This window comes from Salvelinus namaycush, chromosome 26 (genome assembly GCF_016432855.1).
Source record: "Salvelinus namaycush isolate Seneca chromosome 26, SaNama_1.0, whole genome shotgun sequence".
Classification (NCBI taxonomy): domain Eukaryota; kingdom Metazoa; phylum Chordata; class Actinopteri; order Salmoniformes; family Salmonidae; genus Salvelinus; species Salvelinus namaycush.
In genome coordinates this window covers 29,116,689-29,138,380 of record NC_052332.1, presented here as the reverse complement: position 1 = coordinate 29,138,380, position 21,692 = coordinate 29,116,689, and the positions used below count along the sequence as shown (strand labels likewise).

The following is a 21,692-nucleotide window of genomic DNA, read 5'->3' as shown; positions in this document are numbered from 1 at the left end:
ATTCTTACTTGCACAAGGTAGTTCCAAGTGCACATGTTCTCAATTTATTTCATGTATTATAGACAAGTCACACTGACAGATGATAATAGTCTTTGGCATGTTCTCATCCATTATGCCAAGATCACTATCTACCAAAGTGATCTTGGATATGACCATGGCATATACTTCAGCAGCTTCAAATAATTCCATCTGTCAGAGCATCTTCACGCCTTCCTGTGTGATTTCCCCACAGGGTCAGCGATGACCACGACTCCCCAAGCAGCCAAACCTGAAACAGAAATATTGAGTTGACTGCACTGCAGAGGCCCTGCTAGAATACTTTGAATAGCGTCAACTCATCATAGCTCTTGCCTTTGCTTTCACCTTCTTAGTAATGTTGGATAAATTGCTGCTGCTACTACAATGCAGGAGATAGTGGCAAGAAAAAGTATGGGAACCCTTTGGAAATACCTGGATTTCTGCATAAATTGGTCATCAAATTTGATCTGATCTTCATCTAAGTCACAACAATAGACCGTGTGCTTAAACTAAATAACATTAAAATTATTGTATTTTTCTTGTCTATATTGAATACATAATTTAAACATTCAGTGTATGTTGGAAAACGTATGTGAACCCCTAGGCTAATGACTTCTCCAAAAGCTAATTGGAGTCAGGAGTCTGCTAACCTGGAGTCTAATCAATGAGATGAGATTGGAGATGTTGGTTAGAGCTGCCTTGCCCTATAAAAACTCACAAAATTTGAGATTGATATTCACAAGAAGCATTGCCTAATGTGAGCCATGCCTCGAACAAAATAGATCAAGAATTGTTGACTTGCATACAGCTGGAAAGGGTTACAAAAGTATCTCTAAAAGCCTTGATGTTCATCAGTCCACGGTAAGACAAATTGTCTATAAATGGAGAAAGTTCAGCACTGTTGCTACTCTCCCTAGGAGTGGCCGTCCTGCAAAGATGACTGGCAAGAGCACAGCGCAGAATGCTCAATGAGGTTAAGAAGAATCCTAGTGTCAGCTAAAGATTTACAGAAATCTCTGGAACATGCTTACATCTGACGAGTTTACGATATGTAAAACACTAAACAAGAATGGTGTTCATGGGAGTACACCAAGGAAGAAGCCACTGCTGTCTAAAACAAACAAAAAACATTGCTGCATGTCTGAAGTTTGCAAGCGTGCCCCTGGATGTTCCACAGCGCTACTGGCAAAATATTCTGTGGACAGATGAAACTACAGTTGAGTTGTTTGGAAGAAACACACAACACTATGTGTGGAGAAAAAAAGGCACAGCACACCAACATCAAAACCTCATCCCAACTGTAAAGTATGTTGGCGGGAGCATCATGGTTTGGGGCTGCTTTGCTGCCTCGGCCTGGACAGTTTGCTATTGTCGACGGAAAAATGAATTCAAGTTTATCAAGACATTTTGCAGGATAATGTTAGGCTATCTTTCCACCAATTGAAGCTCAACGACCCAAAGCGGAAGTAAATCAACAACAGAATGGCTTCAATGGAAGAAAATACACTTTCTGGAGTGGCCCAGTTAGAGTCCTGACCTCAACCTGATTTGAGATGCTGTGGCATGACCTCAAGTTAGCAGTTCACACCAGACATCCAAAGAATATTGCTGAACTGAAACAGTTTTGTTAAGAGGAATGGTCCAAAATTCCTCCTGACTGTTGTCTAGGTCTGATCCACAACTACAGAAAACGTTTGGTTGAGGTTATTGCTGCCGAAGGAGGGTCAACCAGTTATTAAATCCAAGGCTTCACATACTTTCCCCACCCTGCACTGTGAATGTTTACACAGTGTGTTCCAAAAAGACATGCAAACGTATCATTGTTTGTGTGTTAGTTTAAGCAGACTGTCTATTGTTGTGACCTAGGTGATAAGATTACATTTTATGACTAATTTATGCAGAAATCTGGGTATTTCCAAAGGGTTCACATACTTTTTCTTGCCACTGTACATTTAGACATGCTGCCAATAAATCGCAATACTCACTTGCTGCAAACGCGACTTGTGCGACAGTTCCCATAGAGGTTGTCCCACCTTGGCGCATTACTTTTCGGGCGGCTAGGAAGACATATCCAGCTCCTAACAGCAGACCTCCACCTGAAAGAATCCGACAACTCCAGCAGCTCCCAAACATTTGACCCGCTGCCGGTGATACTGAGCCCCGTGGTACGGGCAATGGCTCTGGTGTTGACATTGTCAAAAAAAATCTATGGATTTATGCTAACTAGCTCGTTAGCTGTGCTTGGCTTGATGTGATGATAACTACCAAGCAGCTAATTTGACAAATCACTACGATCGCTTATTATTAAAACGTACATCAGTTAAAAATGTAATCCCGATCACAGTTACGACCACTGAGGTATGACGATTACGACTGCATGTGTTGTGCATGAATCTGACCGCAACCTTCGACATCAGTTGAAAATAACGTCATTTCCTTAAACCGGAAATTAGTGCAACCGGTAGAAGGGTCCCCAACAGTGGTCCGCTGACAAGTGACAACAGAATTATATTCATGATCATATAAACTACATCATTTAAAAACGTTACTCTATCCATGAAATCGATTTGATCTTACAAAACGTAATAACAGAACATATTCAATATAAAAAACTAGGCAGGATTGTTTACATTTTATTAGCCATACATTGTTGTGACCATCACAAGCACTTTCAGCTAGCAAAAATGGTTAATGAATTATATACAACACTATTATTGTAATAAACATGCTTTGTTTCAATGTAACAGAGCATGTGTTCAAGTCGTGAAGTTTGGGAACCATTGTCTCTTATTTTCAGCACTTTCTCATTCAGTGAAACAAAGTACTTAACGCCCCTTAAACTCATTCATACTCAACATAAATGCAAACACTTAGCCAATATAATCTTGTCTCTTAAGAGGAAGTGGTGAAGCTCAAGTCTACTGGTGTGTCATCTGTAATTGTATGGTCTCTTCCCCTTGACTTTCAGATCAATGTGAAGACAATGGTCGTGTTCCCCTGCTCAGACGTCGCATGTCAGATCTGGATAGTTTTATTTAACGTATCAGCTAACCACGTTATAGCAATCTGGTGCCCGACGGCACAGTCGATGACGTGGCACACAACCATTGGATGATGCATGTGACGTCTGAGCAGGAGAACATGACCAGCATGTGAGCATGACTATTTCTGGGATCTCATAGGGCCCAATCCTCTCGCAATGTTGTCATCAGTCTCTGCAGCTTCCTTCAGCACCTGCATCATGAGGGCATTCCTCTTCCTTGTCTCCTCCATTCTCAGTGGGTTAGCTTCGGGTAGATTCTGATGGTCAGATTGGAAAAAGAGCAGGTCAAATCAAATGTATTTATAAAGCCCTTCTTACGTCAGCTGATATCTCAAAGTGCTGTACAGAAACCCAGCCTAAAACCCCAAACAGCAAGCAATGGAGGTGTAGAAGCACAATGGCTAGGAAAAACTCCCTAGAAAGGCCAGAACCTAGGAAGAAACCTAGAGAGGAACCAGGCTATGAGGGGTGGCCAGTCCTCTTCTGGCTGTGCCGGGTGGAGATTAACAGAACATGGCCAAGATGTTCAAATGTTCATAGATGACCAGCAGGGTAAAATAACAATAATCACAGTGGTTGTCAAGGGTGCAACAGGTCAGCACCTCAGGAGTAAATGTCAGTTGGCTTTTCATAGCCGAGGTGAATGTAAAGCTGATACTGCATACAGATAATGCAACAGAAGCTGACACCAAAACAAAGCTGGGTATAATGTTATTGAGACCGTCTGCTCTGCTGGTTCTTATTCCTTTCGCCATTTGATCAGTTGACTAAATTATTTACGTATCACATCATGCCTCAGATGGTATAAATCAGACCAGGAAACCATCAGGCGGCCTTTTTCAGTGGAAGGCAATTGCAGATGGTTGCAGATAGAAATTAAATATATAGGATGGACATGATTCCATGTTCCAATCCACATGACACATTTCTATCAGCACTTTCTCTTCTGTCTCTGGTGAGTGTTAGTGACAGACTATGCCATTCTATGGCTCGTCAATTAACTGAGTGGTTCCCAAACTTTTCACTCAGGCCCCTCTTCCGTCATTTTGCAAGTTTAAAGCTTATTTCCTGAAATTATACACATTTTCCATGTCTTATGTGTGTTCTTGTGATATCCGAGTGACTCAAACATTACAACAAAATCAATGGGCTTAAAAAACCAGCAAAAAAAACGCTGACATGGGGTAGTTGATCTGGACATTTCTGACAAGTTAAAAATAACTCTCCAAGGTCTGCAATGACTGACATAAGAGGAAAACTGTTGATGCACTTCCCAATTTCGAAATTGCACCTTGTGCATTCTTACACGGACCCCTCGCACCCCCCAGTTTGGGAACCACTGAATTAAGCAATTAGCACCACTAGGAGAACCTTCTCCCGGACAAGTGCGCAAAGAGAGAACCACCGCGTCATGTACCTATCTATGTCTGATAGGTGAAACTACTGGCAAGCCATTTACCACATACAAAAACAAAATTTTATGCACAAATCATACACATCTGACTAACAAAGGACAAGCAGTCCTTTGCTCGGTTTAAAAAGTCAGTGCTGTGCAAGTCAAGTGCATTGTTAGCGGCCTACCTTGAGCATTTCCCTCTTCCTTTCCTCTCCTGGTGTAATCACTGACCACATTCCATATCCAATGCCTACCACACCGACAAACCCAGTAGAGACCAGGACAGTGCGTAGACCACTCATTATGTTAGGCTTGTTTGTATCCTCCTTCGAAGACGTATTGAGAGTATGTTCTTAATTAGCTATACACTGTTCTATTTTTGTTTTGACTGTTAGCTAGTAAGTTCATTAAGAGGTGCTCAATGTCCGCTGACAGGCATATGCAGTGCATTATGGGATAGCCTACCCTTCTTTATAAAACCTTTTTTAGATGAGTTATGTGATGTCATGTCAAACCACGTTTTTCTTTTTTAATTCAAGAAGTGGACCATATTCCTGTTTGTGTTGACCAATATTCTAATGTAAATGTAAGACGGTGCATTATTAACACAATTTGTTTAATGCGTAGGGACCACTGACGATAAGCTTATTTGTGCAATTTCCACTCAAAACCACCAGGTGTCAGTCAAGTAGCGTCTTTTTTTTGTCAAATACAGTACTGTTCGGTACACTTTCCCTTCAGAAAATCACCTGTGCCGCCGTGTGCACATTGGCAGAAAGTGTGTGTGTGTGTGTGTGTGTGTGTGTGTGTGTGTGTGTGTGTGTGTGTGTGTGTGTGTGTGTGTGTGTGTGTGTGTGTGTGTGTGTGTGTGTGTGTGTGTGTGTGTGTGTGTGTGCGTATGCGTGAGTCATAGTGTGTGGGGGTGTATTGAGTGCTGATAAGTGCTGATAATATGCATTCATCAGTGTCAGGTAGGGTGGAAGGAGAAAGCATTGTTAAGGTTCAGTGCCAGCTAATGTAACTTGCTAAAAATACATAATAGAACTCGCAGTTCTGCTGTGATATTATGCGCTAAAATGTACTCCTAACTCTTCAAGAGTTGGTGACATTGTGAGCAATTATCATTTTCAAAACTAGAGATCCCTGTGACATTTTGTTGTACTGTTTAAAGGTCCATCACTGATAATAACGTATATACCATTTTATACACAATTTAACAATATAAGATAACTAATGTCTTACCAATCTGCTTTTTAAAATATTATTAGAAATACATGTTGCTGTAAGTGAGGCAGTGTGCTTTATTGCTTTCTAAGACAAGTATTGTTTTCCTCGCAGTTTTTAGACTCAGTACTTTGTACTTTGTCTTTCTTTTCCAAAATATCTCTTAGCCCTAGGCGTACTGTAACACTCTGACCCTTTAGAATTATGTGTAACATTTTGCACAAAATACATAACAGCACATTACATTTTCCCCTCACTGTTTTTCCCTCCCTCCCTCCCTTCTTCCTTGATAGCTGAGTCAATAATGACACTTTTATCCACCCCCCACCTCTACCCCATCCCATCCTCCATCCCACCCCCCCACACCTACCCCGCCCCATCCTCCATCCCCCACCTACCCTATCCCATCCTCCATCCCACCCCCCACACCTACCCCATCCCATCCTCCATCCCACCCCCCACACCTACCCCATCCCATCCTCCATCCCATCCCACCCCCCACCCCTACCCCATCCCATCCTCCATCCCACCCCCCCACCCCTACCCCATCCACCCCCACACACATCTGCCTCATCCCATCCTCCATCCCACCCCCACACATACCCCATCCCATCCTCCACCCCCCACCCGTACCTCATCCTCCATCCCAACCCTCCACCCCATCCTCCACCCCCCACCCCTACCTCATCCTCCATCCCAACCCCCCACCCCATCCTCCACCTCACCCCCACACACCTGCCTCATCCCATCCTTCATCCCACCCCACACCTACCTCATCCCATCCTCCACCCCACCCCCACAACTACCTCATCCCATCCTCCACGTCACCGCCAACCCTACCTCATCCCACCCTCCATCCCACCCCCACACATACCCCATCCCATCCTCCACCCCACCCCCACAACTACCTCATCCCATCCTCCACCTCACCGCCACCCCTACCTCATCCCATCCTCCATCCCTGCACACCCCTACACCATCCCATCCTCCACCCATCCCATCCTCCATACCCAATTCCATCCTCCATCCCCCCACACCCCCACCCCATCCCCCCCCCCACCCCCCCCCCCCCCCCCCCACGCCCCTACCCCATTCCATCCTCCGCCTCACCCCCACCCCCACACCCCTACCCCATCCCACCCTCCATCCCACCCCCACACCTACCCCATCTGATCTTCCATTCCTTTCCTCTCTGATTGCAACAGTAACGCTTGCAGATGCCAGTTCCCGTTGCCATGACACCCGTGTTTCCCGAAGGTGCTATGTGCACAAGAGTCAACATCCATGTGTTCATTCTTTGTCTGATTGTGGTTTAAATCCTGTCCCACTCTGTTTGTCCGAGTACATTTTTGTCTGAGAGTATTCTAGTATTCTTGAATATTAATGCTTGTGTGTTTGTGCATAGCTCAGAAACAGAATTGGTAGCATTCTTCACACCAACACGTAGCCCCATTCCCCTGCTGTTCCAGTGTTATATTTCACAGCATGACACAGCATCAAACAGATGAGACTGAGAGAGAGGACATGCCTATTGTTGTTTTCAACTACTGTATGTTTGCTATAATCTGAGACACATACAACATGTTCATTGATGGATCTGGGCTCTCTTCAGTGTGCATTTTTGGGTACAAATGGGAAGCAGTGGTGTGTGTTTGTGCATGCGTGCGTGTGTGCGTGTGTGCGTGTGTGTGTGTGTGTGTGTGTGTGTGTGTGTGTGTGTGTGTGTGTGTGTGTGTGTGTGTGTGTGTGTGTGTGTGTGTGTGTGTGTGTGTGTGTGTGTGTGTTAGAGAGAGATAAGGTGGGAGGGAATACAGTATCTGTTAACGTACCTCTCTTGGCATATTAGTGAGCATGTGCCTTTTACTGAGAGATTTAGTAGAAAAGAAGCCCCAGTGAAGAAGTCTTGCTTCTTCAGTTGCATGTTGCAGATTTGGCTGCAGATTTGGGAAATCTATTTGTGAGTTAGTATAGCATTTACTGCTGCCAAAAAAAGTGATGATATGCAGATGTTATGCATAGGCTGCGTTTCTTATTCAGGGAACCATGCTTGTCTCCAGACATATTGACTCACTGGGAACATAGTACATGACACACATACAGTACATCTTCAGTTTACTGAGTCTGGTATCAACCAGTTTAGTTCATTCATCTCTGACATGCTTTGCTCATAGATTACATGTAACCTGCATATTTAAACTAGGCTGTCGCATCATGACAGATCCTCAACTGACACAGCCCAAATGGACAGTATTTAATGCCCTCATTTGTCTTACCAGTTCATGCCCAGTTGTGTAATAACCCCATCCAGACTCCCATGTCTCTCTCACCCAGATATCTCCACAGCGCCCTGTCTTTTCTAACCCCCAGTAATTTGTCACCCTTTTCTCTATCCACTTCCCCATCTCTCCTTCCCTTCCAGTTAAAGTCTTTTCTTATTTCTGGCCAGGTGTAACTATCAGAAATCTTCTCTAATGTATAATTCATATCTCCCCCCAATTTTGCCTCCCCCCTTCTCTCTGACTATTCCTGTGGAATTAATTCCAAATATAGGTGATGGGTTCACTTCAAGAAACCCAATCATTTAGCAAAGTGTTAATCAGCCATTTTACCAACTATACATCAATGGGCATGACATACCACCAATTACTTGTACTATTCCCTGTTTGTGAGGACACACAATGTCTGAGTCATAATATTGCCTGATGTCTTGCTTTGCTTACACTTTATAAGGTGGGGAGTGGAGTATATGCACCATGTAGAAATCCTAGTGTATTTTCATTTCTGTGTGTGTGTGTGTGTGTGTGTGTGTGTGTGTGTGTGTGTGTGTGTGTGTGTGTGTGTGTGTGTGTGTGTGTGTGTGTGTGTGTGTGTGTGTGTGTGTGTGTGTGTGTGTGTGTGTGTGTGTGAAAGAGAAAGAGAAAGAGAAAGAGAGTGTGTGTGTGTGTGTGTGTGTGAGAGAGAGAGAGAGAAAGAAAGAAAGAAAGAAAGAGAAAGAGAAAGAGAGAGTGTGTGTGTGTGTGTGTGCATATGCCAAGTGCGTACTTTATGTTTCAAACTTATCAATTGTAACCAGTTTCCATGGCAACTACTCTCTGGAGGCAGAGAGGAGGGAGAGAGTGCAGGGACGGAGTTGAGAAAATGATTATTACGGGGGGGGGGGGGGGGGGGGGCTAGAATGAATGAAATATGAAATATATGGTATGGACTGTCAAGTATCTGAGAGAGGGGAAGGAGAGAGGGCATTTATGTGCATGCTTACATAAACGTGTGGTGTGTATATAATATGACTTGTGTGTGTGTGTGTCTGTGCGTATGTGTGTTTGTGGGTGTGTGTGTTTGTATGTGTGTTTGTCTTTGTGTGTGTGTGTGCGTGCGTGCGTGCGTGTGTGTGTTTGTGGGTGTGTGTGTTTGTATGTGTGTTTGTCTTTGTGTGTGTGTGTGTGTGTGTGCGTGCGTGCGTGTGTGTGTTTGTGGGTGTATGTGAGTAATGTAGAGAGATGGTTTGCTGTGCATTTGAGTTGAATAAGATAAGTGATAACAATGTATTTGATGTATCATGCATCTACCTATACTTCAGTGCTGCCATGCATGTAAAGCCTATTTTGGATTTGATTCTGAGTTTTGAGTGAGAGCAAGAGAGTGAGGCAGAGACAGGGTGAGTCAATAGGAATCTAACACAATTATGTTGCCATGGTGACACCGTATAATGAGATGCAGTCTATGTCCGGTTGCCTGTCTCTACCTCTCCAACTCTCCCTCACCCACTCTCCCCTCCAACCCCCATAATTTACACACTCACTTCCTCCATCATACTTGCTCTCTTGTAGATGTACAATCCTGAGCTCCTGTTTATTGTACTATTCCAGGTTCCCTCGAGTCAATAGCAAACAGAATATCTTGGGATAGAGACATAACAAAGTATGGCCTTCAGATTACATCTTCTTTTCGATCTTCCAATGTTCTTTTGATCACCTGTTACTTACAACTATTGAGACAGATCCGTCACCTCCCAATCATGCATTGAATTTCTTTGATTTGCATTTTTAACTATGAACACCCAGTGCACTACAAGTGGACCAATGAATCCAATTCTTAACAAAATAGGCTTTTGAATGATATGTTCAAGAAAATATAGATTTAGACAAGAGAAAACACAGTAGTTGTACCACATAATATTTTAACACATTGCTATTTTATTATAATATGTGAATTGCTGTTTGTGACCTGTATATCATATTGTATTCTAATGAATATAAACTACCGCACCAACAAATATAGAATACAGTGATGAGAGATGTATAGAAGACAGTTACAAATAGTTATTCTTAAATATATATTAATTCATTCATTCTGATGAACTGCATTATGACAGTCATTGATGGTCAGCCTAGCTATATTTCCCCTCCTCTGTGACCCGCCATTTTGTGCTTTAGCAATTGTCTGTGATTGACTCACATTGTTGGCAGGGGTTGAGGAGTTGTTGTCCTTTTTTAGAGGGAACTGTCAGGATCAACATACTGTATGTGTCTTGGCACAAGAAACCTAGCTGAACAATATTGACACATTACTAAAATGTGAGTGGCTCCATTATAATGCAGGGCTCTGTTTGTGTTCAGATGCCAACTGATCACAACTGTTGTAAACAATTCATTACTACAATTATGGTCAGCTTATAATAAATAATCACTCAGTTTTACATGTATTTTTCAAGTTCCAGTATTACCCATTTTTCTAATGATTTTAACATCACACAGTCCGATCATTATCAATTATCTACACATAGCGCTATGGATTCATGACGATGAGGACAGCACCAGCTAAGTCACGGCTTTGAAATGAACCGAAGACTAAAGTGTCTGACAACATTCACTGTGACACCTATGAGTGAGAACAGTTACAGTATGTAAGTCCCACCATAATGTTCTATGTGAGATGCGTTTATGCGCTTGACACAGTCATCATTGGAACCCTATCAACATCAGCATCTTCAGCAGCCTCATCAGTTATTTGTGTCACACAGTATTAGTCCACAGAGGAAAAATGATCCCATGTACAGTAATCACTCCTAGCTATTGCTTTTCTTGAATGAGATTTCTAGAATCTAGAATCACTGAGCACAGAGCATGGAAAGTCCAGGTGAAATCATCCCTTGCTGCCTAGAACAGAACAGACAAACACAGAATACTTAAACACCCAAGTACCAACTCGGTCAGAGCTAAAACATCCCCTTCAATCCTGAATAATTTTCTGTTGGAATGAAATCCGCCTGTTTGCCCTGGGCAGGAACGGGGACTGGGAGATAGTGTCTTGATTGGGATGGACCTAGACTCAAACATTGCTCCAGGGTGTCCGCGATCCTTCGCAGAAGCTTATGGCCATTGCATCATAATCAAAACAGTCTTAAAGCTTGTAATTTCTCCACTTGGCTTGCTCCATTGGTTCATGTTGTGTTCATATGTTCAGTTCATATTGTGTGTTTGTGTTGTTGACTTCATAAATTACGTATATTAGATATTTGTGAATAACACAATTACTATCACTCTGGATCAAAATAGTAGCATTGAACTGTGTATTTATTTGCTTAAACAACTAACTATTCATATCCTCGGAATATGATTTACCACAAGTACTGAATTATTGAAATAATTAATAATAACCAAATTAGTAGAATAACTAAATACATGTTTATTTTCTAAAATGGTGAGGTTTATTGGAATGGAAGGATATTGACGTATGAATCCGCAACATCTACGCTAGGACTTAGGCAACACAAACGTTATAAATTCACAGTTGAGTGACAGTATCACTAAGAATAGCAGACCCGCAGCCCTTAAGACGTGATGTGGTCAGATCAAGGCATCCCGTACACAGGCTAAGATGTGTTCTCTCTTTCTCTTCATTATTTCATTCCTCCTCTCTGTCTGCGCCTCCTCTTCTATGTCTCGGCAGTGTCTGAGCAGCCTAAAAAAAGTCTCTTTACTTTGCCTAATTTCCTCACGATGTCCTCCGATGTTTGTCCCTCCATCCAAAGATTTGAGGAGAGCAAAACAGGGTCTGTGATGGAGTAATGGGTGGTGAGAAAGAAGGGTGAGTGACATCACCCAGTCTTAGTCTTGCATGCTCTTTCTCTTTTACTGTCTTTCAATCTCCTCTTTGTCGCTTTGTCTTCTATTCTGTGTTTAGAAACTCACCAAGGCATAGACCATACTGCCAAGGACAGAGAGAGGCAGGAAATAGGAAAGAAGGACAGCAATGTTAGAAGGAATGTGATGTTGCCAAGCAATAACATCATGTCCCCTGTCACTCTTTTTTTTAGGTCTGAGTGACAGCAGTTATTGTGCAGTAAGAAGAGGAGGCTCCCATTCATACAGATCCCCATTCACCAATGAACTTGGCTGGACTGATGATAAATAGCTTGATTAATATGACCTCACCTGTAATATGACCTCACCTGTAATATGACCTCACCTGTACAGGTAGTAGAAGAAGGAGAGCAGGTAGAAGCCCAGCTTACACCAGGACTCCTTCTGACAGTAGTTCAGGATGTCTGCATTCATCACACTGACAGGGTCATACATTACCTCTGACCCATCTGCCGGCCGATGGAAAAACCTGACGAGAGAGAGCGAGAGAGAGCATTCTTACAACAGAAACAACTAAAAAGCATCCTGTTTGAGAGAGTGGTGGGAGTTGGTTGTGTCATGTTGTGTCATGTTGTGTCATGTTGTGTCGTGTTGTTCATGTTGTGTTGTGTCCTTCGTGTTGTGTTGTGTTGTGTCGTGTTGTTCGTGTCGTGTTGTGTTGTGTCGTTCGTGTTGTGTTGTTAGTGTTGTTTGTGTTGTGTCATGTCATGTTGTTTGTGTTGTGTTGTGTCGTGTCTTGTTTGTGTTGTGTCGTGTCATGTTGTGTCGTGTCCTGTTGTGTTGTGTTGTGTCTTGTGTCATGTCATGTCTTGTTGCGTCTTGTCGTGTCTTGTTGTGTTGTTCGTGTCGTGTTGTGTCGTGCCATGCTGTGTTGTGTCGTCTTGTGTCGTGTGTGTACCTCCAGAGATGGTAGAAGAGCAGGGGGATGTTTAGGCCCAGGGTGACCCACTCCCCAGCACACATGAACATCAGGCAGAACAGCCCATGGATGGAGTACTCTGGCACCACCAGCTAGAAATAAAACATACAAATAGGGTGCACACCACACAAATGCAAATGTCGTTATCAGAAACACTTCAGGACAAAATGCTTTGAAAAGGAATCAGTTATGATTTTCATATGGAATGAGAGTGGCAGGGATCAGTTATGATTTTCATATGGAATGAGAGTAGCAGGGATCAGTTATGATTTTCATATGGAATGAGAGTAGCAGGGATCAGTTATGATTTTCATAAAAGCCTGCTGGCCTCCAGGTGTTCCCTCCTTCAATCTCCCTTCATCGACTCTACAGCTTGTCCATTAACACTGACAGAGAAAATGAGGGAGTGGTGGCAGTATAGAAAGCCAGGTAATTATAATGTGTGTGTGTGTGTGTGTGTGTGTGTGTGCGTGCGTGCGTGCGTGCGTGCGTGCGTGCGTGCGTGCGTGCGTGCGTGCGTGCGTGCGTGTGTGTGTGCGCCTTGGAGCCACTTACTGACCTTCCGCAGCAAGTTGCATATTCTTTCAATATTCAGAATTCTTTCCCTCTGAAAAGTGAACAGAGAGAAAGGAGAGTCAGATATGGGGAGTCAGATATGGAGAGTCAGATATGGGGAGTCAGATATGGGGAGTCAGATATGGGGAGTCAGATATGGAGAGTCAGATATGGGGAGTCAGATATGGGGAGTCAGATATGGAGAGTCAGATACAGAACGTTATTGTGTAGCTATATGAGATGAAGGAACCCTCAGCAAAAATATCACTGGCAAAATAGAAGCAACATTACATTGAGTAAATGCTTCACACATGATAAATAAATAGATCAAACATGATAAATAAACCATTCAAAATAAGACAACGGTTTTTCTATTTGAATAAGTAGCCATGGTCTATGTGTGTGTGTCTGTCTGTCTGTCTGCCTGTCTGTCTATAGTGCTCTACTCTTCACAGCTGTGACTGTAGATGGGCTCATAGAACTGGGTCACACTTCACAGAACTCCACTCCCTTTCATAAAGCAGGGGACCTTACCGCTCTGGTGGGGTTGCTCTGATCGATTGGGTTCTTGAAGTCTGTGCACAGCTCGTCAAACGCAATAATCTAAAAACACATGTACAGTGTATATGGTTACATTTTCTATCATTTGCATTGGATAAAGATAAATTAATATTGAACGTAAATGGATGGTGTTTTCTTTCACATTCACAATGTGTTATTCTCGTTAAATTCCAATCATATCCCTTTTAGCCTCTTTTCACAAGATTTCTTATTATCTTAAAGGGGTAATCTGCAGTTGCTACAACCATTTTTGGACTGTAAATTAATGATATGTACCCATTGATTCTTGAAGAATATAATTTATAATGCCTCATGAGCTTAGCTCAACTGTCTTACCCCATCAGAACTCAAAATAGAAGCTTGTTTGACTCCAATGTTTTTAAACAAAGTCAATGTAATCAAACACTATATAGCCTCACAACATGGTTAAAGCTATAATTTTGGTCAGTCCTTGCATCCATAGCTACATTTTTCCAGCTCCATCCCACCTTATCTTGCAGCTGAGAATTCAATGTTGGTTGGATTTCGTCACCGTTTTCTGTCGTGTACCAGTTTGCCACCGGCCTGAAATGGAACCTCAATTTCCAGAGGTCAGGTCTTTAACTTACGGATCTCTGATCCGTCCGTGCACGGTTTTCGGCACTCCCATGGGACGACAGAAAACAGGTATTGAAATCCGGCTCGAAGGACCAATTGATAAGAGAATTTCCAATCCCAATGATAATAACAATCAATCAATAGCTCTGACCAATTCCTGAGGTTTGTAAGACCATGGGTATAATAATAATTAGTCAAAGACTCAGCTTATACAAAACGTTAGTACAGTTTATTCAGAGAACATTCTAAAGTCAGGAATACAAAACAATTCATTTTATACTGACTTCTCACGCCCACACATTCACACAACCATACGCACGCACGCACGCACACACACACACACACACACACACACACACACACACACACACACACACACACACACACACACACACACACACACACACACACACACACACACACACACACACACACACACACACATACAAACAGACGCACACACATGTCCTGCTACCCAGCCGCCAGAGATTAGTGACCTTGTCCTTGAGACATACTCCTTGTTGTTTTCCCAAATCTCTAGTCAGGTCGGCACCAAGCTCAGACAGTCTGTGTTTATAATACCATAAAGACATATTGTCTTTACCCTAATTCTGACTAGACTACACATTTATTGATTATGATGTTATACATTCTAATCACTTCCATACAATTATATGTTTCAGGGCGGAATATTTTAATCATTCAACTAACCAATAATTCTCACCTAACAGCTTTTTACCAAACGAGGGGCGGGGAGTTCTTTTGCTATTTTTTCAACTGCTGATTTCCGCATTAAGTTTGCAATTCCCATACCTCCATTCATCCTTTTATATCTTTCAAATCCTTAGACTCTCTGTTTTTCTCTGTTTCTTAGATCTCCATCTAAGCATCCCTCTCTGCCTCTCAACATTCCTCTCTCCCTGTCACATCCATCTTTCCCTTTCAGAGACCAATGTAACTCTCCACATCTATATTTTACTTTCAACAACACCTTTCCCCCTTATAGATCTAAACCACTCCCTCTTCTCGTCCCGTGCTATCGGGGATCCTTGGAACGTCCCTACCCCTTTGAAGTTGAAATGTAAAATGGTTAAGGTAAGCGTTAGGGTTAGGGTTAGGCAAGGGTTATGGTTAGGGTAGGGGTTAAGGTTAGGGTTAAGGTTTAGGGTGGGGATGTCCCAAGGATCCCGGATAGCACAACCTCCTATTCTCTGTTTCACGCTCCTCTTCATAGTAAACAGATACAGTTTCCATAGTGATCTGATGAGCCCCTTAGCGGGCACCATGGTTACTATAGAAGTGAACAAGCCGTCTCATTGGTTGAAAGACACACAGAGATGGGGGGGCGCAAACCATGGATGGAGGCAGATGGGGGTAAGGGGTGGAACAAAATGAGAGTTTGATAAGCATTCTCAATAACATGGTTCGTTGCTGACGCATACACACACTCTATCCCACCTTTTACCTTCCCCTTCTCTCACACAGGCACATACACATGCATCTCTCCCACAAACACAGACACAAACACACACATTGACTGACTCACATGCAGTACAGTCTCACCCACTAGTCAATTTAGTAGTCAATACTTATAGTAATTTCAAACCAGTCTTTTGTAATGATCTGATAATGCTGTGTTGAATTTCAAATGAACAATGTCTCCCTCGACAGAAGGCTATAGCTGAGAGAGATGAGCTCTGGCCTTTGTGCAGTCTGTGTCTGAGGCTTTAGACATGTAGAATACTGATTGTAAAGAAGTCTCCAGTGACGCCTGTACAAATTCCTACCATAATTCTGCAGTCAGTAGGCTGGTCCTTATGATGAGGGTTGCAGTAATGCACATATATCTCTCTCGCCCTCCATCTAATTGTCTCCCCATTCCTACTCAAATTTAAATTCCTTTTCACTAGCTCATATTAATAAACTTCCTGTTTGTGGTGCCATACAGTGCCATCGGAAAGTACTCAGACCCCTAAACTTTGGGCTCCCGAGTGGCGCAGCGGTCTAAGGCACTGCATCTCAGTGCAAGAGGCGTCACTACAGTCTCTGGTTTGAATCCAGGCTGTATCACATCCGGCCGTGATTGGGAGTCCCATAGGGCGGTGCACAATCAATCAATCAATCAAATTTATTTATAAAGCCCATCTTACATCAGCTGATGTCACAAAGTGCTGTACAGAAACCCAGCCTAAAACCCCAAACAGCAAGCAATGCAGATGTACAAACACGGTGACTAGGAAAAACTCCCTAGAAAGGAGCGTTGTCCGGGTTTGGCCGTAGTAGGCAGTCATTATAAATACGATTTTTTTCTTAACTGACTTGCCTAGTTAAATACGTTACAGACTTATTTTAAAATGGATTTAAAAAATAATAATCCTCAGCAATCTACACACAATACCCCATAATAACAAAGCGAAAAACGATTTTTTAAATGTTTTTGCTAATTTATAAAAAACTAAAAAAGAAATACATTATTTACATAAGTATTCAGGACCTTTGCTATGAGACTCGAAATTGAGTTCAGGTGCATCCTGTTTCCATTGATCGTCTTTGAGATGTTTCTACAACTTGATTGGAGTCCACATGTAGTAAATTCAATTGATTGGACATGATTTGGAAAGACACACACCTGTCTATGTAAGGTCCCACAGTTGTCAGAGCAAAAACCAAGCCATGAGGTTGAAGAAATTGTCCGTAGAGCTCTGAGACAGGAAGGTCCCCAAGAACACAGTGGCCTCCCTCATTCTTAAATGGAAGAAGTTTGGAACCACCAAGACTTTTCCTGGAGCTGGCCGCCCGGCCAAACTGAGCAATCGGGGGAGAAGGGCCAAGAACCTGGTGGTCACTCTGACAGAGCTCTAGAGTTCCTCTGTGGAGATAGGAGAACCTTCCATAAGGACAACCATCTCTGCAGCACTCCACTCCTCAGGAAAAGGCACATGACAGCCCGCTTGGAGTTTGCCAAAAGGCACCTAAAGACTCTAAGATCATGAAAAACAAGATTCTCTGGTCTGATGAAACCAAGATTGAACTTATTTGGCCTGAATACCAAGTGTCACATCTGGAGGAAACATGGCACATGTCTGGAGGAAACCTAACTAGTCGGGATCAAGGCAAAGATGAACGGAGCAAAATACAGAGAGATCCTTGATGAAAACCTGCTCCAGAGTGCTCAGGACCTCAGACTGGGGCAAAGGTTCACCTTCCTCCAACATGACAACGACCCTAAGCACACAGTCAAGACAACACAGGAGTGGCATCAGGACAGGTGTCTGAACTTGAACCCGATTGAACATCTTTGGAGAGACCTGAAAATTGCTGTGCAGCAATGATCCCCATCCAACCTGACAGAGCTTGAGAGGATCTGCAGAGAAGAATGGGAGCAACTCCCCAAATACAGGTGTGCCAAGCTTGTAGTGTCATCCCAAGAAGACTCAAGGTTGTAATCACTGCCAAAGGTGCTTCAACAAAGTACTGAGTAAAGGGTTTGTTTTTGCTTTGTCATTATTGGGTATTGTGTGTAGATTGATGAGGGGAAAAAACGATTTAATCAATTTTAGAATAAGGCTGTAACCTAACATTTACATTTTAGTCATTTAGCAGACGCTCTTATCCAGAGCGACTTACAGTAGAGTGCATAAATTTTATTACATTTTTTTTTACATTTTACATACTGAGACAAGGATATCCCTACCGGCCAAACCCTCCCTAACCCGGACGACGCTATGCCAATTGTGCGTCGCCCCACGGACCTCCCGGTTGCGGCCGGCTGCGACAGAGCCTGGGCGCGAACCCAGAGACTCTGGTGGCGCAGCTAGCACTGCGATGCAGTGCCCTAGACCACTGCGCCACCCGGGAGGCTATACTAACAAAATGTGGAAATGGTCAAGGGGTCTGAATAGTTTCCGAAGGCACTGTACATGTGCTTATTATAACAACAGAGAGAGAGAGAGAGAGAGAGAGAGACTTACAGTACTGATATTAGTAAAATAAATAGTGAGTCACAGATGGGCACGTGGGCACACATTCACACCAACCAATGGCTAGACTACAGTTATTGCATTGTCTCATACTACTATTACGTTAAGTAGTCTTCTCCCAGAATTATAGGTATTTCTCAGACCAACCAATTCTTTATTTCAGGTATGAGTCACAAAGCAAACAAGAGAATATTGCTGAAACATGGTTTAACCGCCATCACCCAGAGTTTATAAACATGGTTAAGGTGAGTGAGTGTGTGTGTGAGCTCAACTCACCTGCCAGATGACGAAGAAGATGAGTGCGGCACACAGCACTAAGGTGAGCATGTAGCAGAAGGCCGCGAAGGTGAAAGCCATGGCTGTGTCAGCCAGCCTGACAACGAGTTGGGTCGAGAGAGGGGGAACTTCCCCTCCTCTCTCTCTCTATTGATGACTATCTCTCCTTCCTCAGGAGGTTTTTGTCTGTTCTTCCACTCCCTGCCCTTGACTCTCTGACTCCCTTCCCTCTTACGTTGTATTGAGAGCCCGTATTGTCCAGGTGAGGAGCTGAAGTACTGTGTTGGAAGAAAAAATCCCTGCTCCACTCTCCAGTCTATCAGCTGTGGTCTCTCTATTTCTGCTTATCTAGGTTGCTCCTTCTGCTTGAGTTCCTCTTTCCTTTTCATGAGTGTGCAAAATATTTTCTTCTCTGTCACACATACAATTTGCAAAGCGGTCGACAGGCACAGTTTTTCATGGAGAACAGCTACAGCTGAGTAATGCTCTTTCCTCTGGTCCCAGCCTCCTCTGATTCTGACAGACAGGGGTTTTGTGCACTTTATGTGTCTGTCCCCTCCCCCTTCCAGTAACCTCCACTTTGCACAATATCCACACACCTTGCTCACAGTGACACAGCTAGTAAGTGACTCCCTGACACACTGGACTGTATGTAAAGTAAAGAGAGGAATGATTATTGTGAGGTGAGAGACAGTATGGCTTGTGGTTATTATAGCAGAAGTTTGCAGTGTTATGGCTTATTATTATTATTCAGTTGCTTAGAAAAAAATCATGATGGCACATATTTCAAGAACAATATAATTGTTAGCGCACATCTGTAATAGGCAAATGTATTTATTTATTTACATTTGAACTACAAGCATTTATAGTTGTAATTGGTATTAGAGATTATTCAAAAGAGATTTTGATTTTGGTATATCCTGATATTTCTATGTTTTTAAACGGAGCAGATATGCTGTCAAGAAAGAAAGGACTGTTTTGTAGGCATATAATAATTGTCCACTAATGTAAAGAGAAAGGATATTTTGTTTTTCATACAATAGAAGCAATTCATACATGTGCCCCATAAATATTCTTACGATGACAGTTATTAGTGATAATTTATAATAACAAAATGAGCAAAGATCACTAGCTTACAATCAAATGATCAATTTGATAATAATAGCTTGCAATGATTTGATAAATGGTGCTGTAATGTATAGAGTAGAATATAAATAAACAGCAACATGATAGAATACTTAGGCACTCCACACTGAGGTCTCAAATCAATAAAGACTGATGAACGATGTATCAGGATAATGATAATCTGTGATGATGACGATGGATATTTTCATTGATCTTAATATTGATCAGAGTGTACCTGTGTTTGGTGGTAGATGCGTCTATCACTGAATATCCAACTCCTTCCTCTTCCCACTCTGTCAATTTGGGTCGACACCATGTCAGAATTCTCTGCCTTGCCTTTCTCTATCTCAGCCGCGTCCATCAGATTTCTTCACGCATATGCTTTTCAGTGCTCACTTGCAGGGTGGAAAAACAGCATTTAGAGAATCAACTATGTTTAGATGTTAAAACATTTTTTGCTCTTATTTGGGTACAAGTCTTTTTCTTAAGAAAGGAAAAACATCTCCACATCCCTTAGTAGTCTCTAAGTTAATTCATTCCCTTCTGTCTCTTGTCCCCCTCCATCCTCTTTCGCTTTTCTCTCTCCAAAGCTCCCCCTTATGTTTTCTCTTCTCTTTCTCTAAAAAAGAATGGAACGATTTTGAAAACAGACCGAGAAAGACTCTCCCTCATGTTCTGTTCTCCTCAGTCTCTTCTTCTTCTCTCTCTGACGGCCTGATAAAGCAAGATTTGGATCACCCTAGAATATACCGGCCAAGTGCATTCAACAGTCTCTCCCTCCCTCTTTCTCTCTCTCTTTCTCTCTCGGTCCCTCTCTCCCTGGCTTTAAACCGTTGCTGTATTCCCTTGTTCCCAAGAGATGGTTGAGGGGGCAGGGGAAGCTCCAAATAAAAAAAAATTGTCGGCTTCCCTTGTTTGTCTCTATCTACCCCTCCCTCTGCTCCCTTTTTCTCTCTCTACCGCTCTCTCTCTATCGCTCTCTCTTTCTCCTCTCTCTCTCACTCTCTTTATCACTCTCTCTCACTCTCTCCTGCTCTCTCTCTTTGTCTCTCCCTCATCCCCTCTCATTGTGTCATGATGCTGTGTCTCCTATTCTTCTGTAATTTCCAGAAAGATGAAAAGGCTCTCTGTCTTTCTTTTAAGTTTATGATTATTTCTCTTACTTTCTTTCCCTCCCCTTCTCTGTTTTCTCAAAACTACCTCTATCTTTCTGTGGTCCTGCTGTTTTCGCTCTCATCCCTTTCTACCCTGCTATTGCCAGTCTCTTTGGCATATTCTCTTTGGAGGATTTCTACAACTTTTTAATTCCCACAGTTCTTTGGCTTTGGATATTAAAGTGCCCATGCTGTTTTCCCCTAATCCCTATCCCTGTCCCCTCTTTTGTCACCCACTAAATCCATGCCAATAGCTCATCTCTGGTAAATCCTCCAGGGTGACCTGAAGTCCAATTTTCTCTTCTCTTCCTTCTCCTCTGCCTGTCCCCTGCTCTACCTCACTCCTGAGTGCCACTTTAATGAATACAAACTTGAACATTTGAAAAACACCAGTAGCATCAGAAAAAACACCCTTTTGAAAATGAAGTCAGTGAATCTTTCATAATGTAAAAACAACAGCAAAATGAATGTGTTCTCCTTTGGTGTCTTGTGGGTTGCTTCTGTGTACGGCCCTTATCTATCAGTCTGAGTGATACTGTAAATATTATACTTTGTCTGCAATAGTGGCTGTGGATTTTGGATAAGATGCAGTGATGTACAATGTAAAGCTCAAGAGCACCATCTCCTGGAAATGTTATATAAGATCATTTTGGTCGGAACAGAAGTACGGTGACTAGTGTATCCCTACGGAGGACATTTTG

At 42.7% G+C, this 21,692-nt stretch overlaps 2 protein-coding genes and 1 long non-coding RNA gene across 3 annotated transcripts; all 3 read right to left on the bottom strand.

Annotated features, from left to right (window-relative positions):
• Window positions 1-4: 4 nt before the first annotated feature.
• LOC120021498 lies at window positions 5-2,429 on the bottom strand. Its single transcript, XR_005472517.1, has 2 exons — window positions 2,004-2,429; window positions 5-268 (listed from the first exon to the last, which is right to left on the bottom strand). It is a non-coding gene; the product is annotated as an uncharacterized LOC120021498 (long non-coding RNA).
• A 208-nt stretch (window positions 2,430-2,637) lies between these two features.
• LOC120021325 (ubiquinol-cytochrome-c reductase complex assembly factor 3) lies at window positions 2,638-4,894 on the bottom strand. Its single transcript, XM_038965032.1, has 2 exons — window positions 4,643-4,894; window positions 2,638-3,318 (listed from the first exon to the last, which is right to left on the bottom strand). Exons 1-2 carry the CDS (start codon window positions 4,757-4,759, stop codon window positions 3,181-3,183), a joined length of 255 nt encoding a protein of 84 aa, XP_038820960.1. The 5' UTR covers window positions 4,760-4,894; the 3' UTR covers window positions 2,638-3,180.
• Window positions 4,895-11,860: 6,966 nt separating this feature from the next.
• On the bottom strand, window positions 11,861-18,793 carry cnih2 (cornichon family AMPA receptor auxiliary protein 2). The gene is made up of 6 exons (XM_038964525.1): window positions 18,713-18,793; window positions 13,833-13,901; window positions 13,303-13,350; window positions 12,723-12,835; window positions 12,150-12,293; window positions 11,861-11,888 (listed from the first exon to the last, which is right to left on the bottom strand). The coding sequence occupies exons 1-6, from the start codon at window positions 18,791-18,793 to the stop codon at window positions 11,861-11,863; spliced, it is 483 nt and encodes a 160-aa protein (XP_038820453.1).
• Between the last annotated feature and the right edge of the window lie 2,899 nt (window positions 18,794-21,692).

What these genes read in the sequence shown, in the direction of transcription:
- cnih2 (XM_038964525.1), bottom strand. Translation starts at nt 18,793, where the DNA reads ATGGCTTTCACCTTCGCGGCCTTCTGCTACATGCTCACCTTAGTGCTG. An exon ending in TCTTCTTCGTCATCTGGCAG is followed by an intron (nt 13,902 to 18,712) that starts GTGAGTTGAGCT and finishes ATGTGTTTTTAG; the next exon opens with ATTATTGCGTTTGACGAGCT. An exon ending in CTCTTCTACCATCTCTGGAG is followed by an intron (nt 12,294 to 12,722) that starts GTACACACACGA and finishes CTCTCTCGTCAG; the next exon opens with GTTTTTCCATCGGCCGGCAG.
- LOC120021325 (XM_038965032.1), bottom strand. Translation starts at nt 4,759, where the DNA reads ATGAGTGGTCTACGCACTGTCCTGGTCTCTACTGGGTTTGTCGGTGTG. An exon ending in GGAAGAGGGAAATGCTCAAG is followed by an intron (nt 3,319 to 4,642) that starts GTAGGCCGCTAA and finishes TCTGACCATCAG; the next exon opens with AATCTACCCGAAGCTAACCC.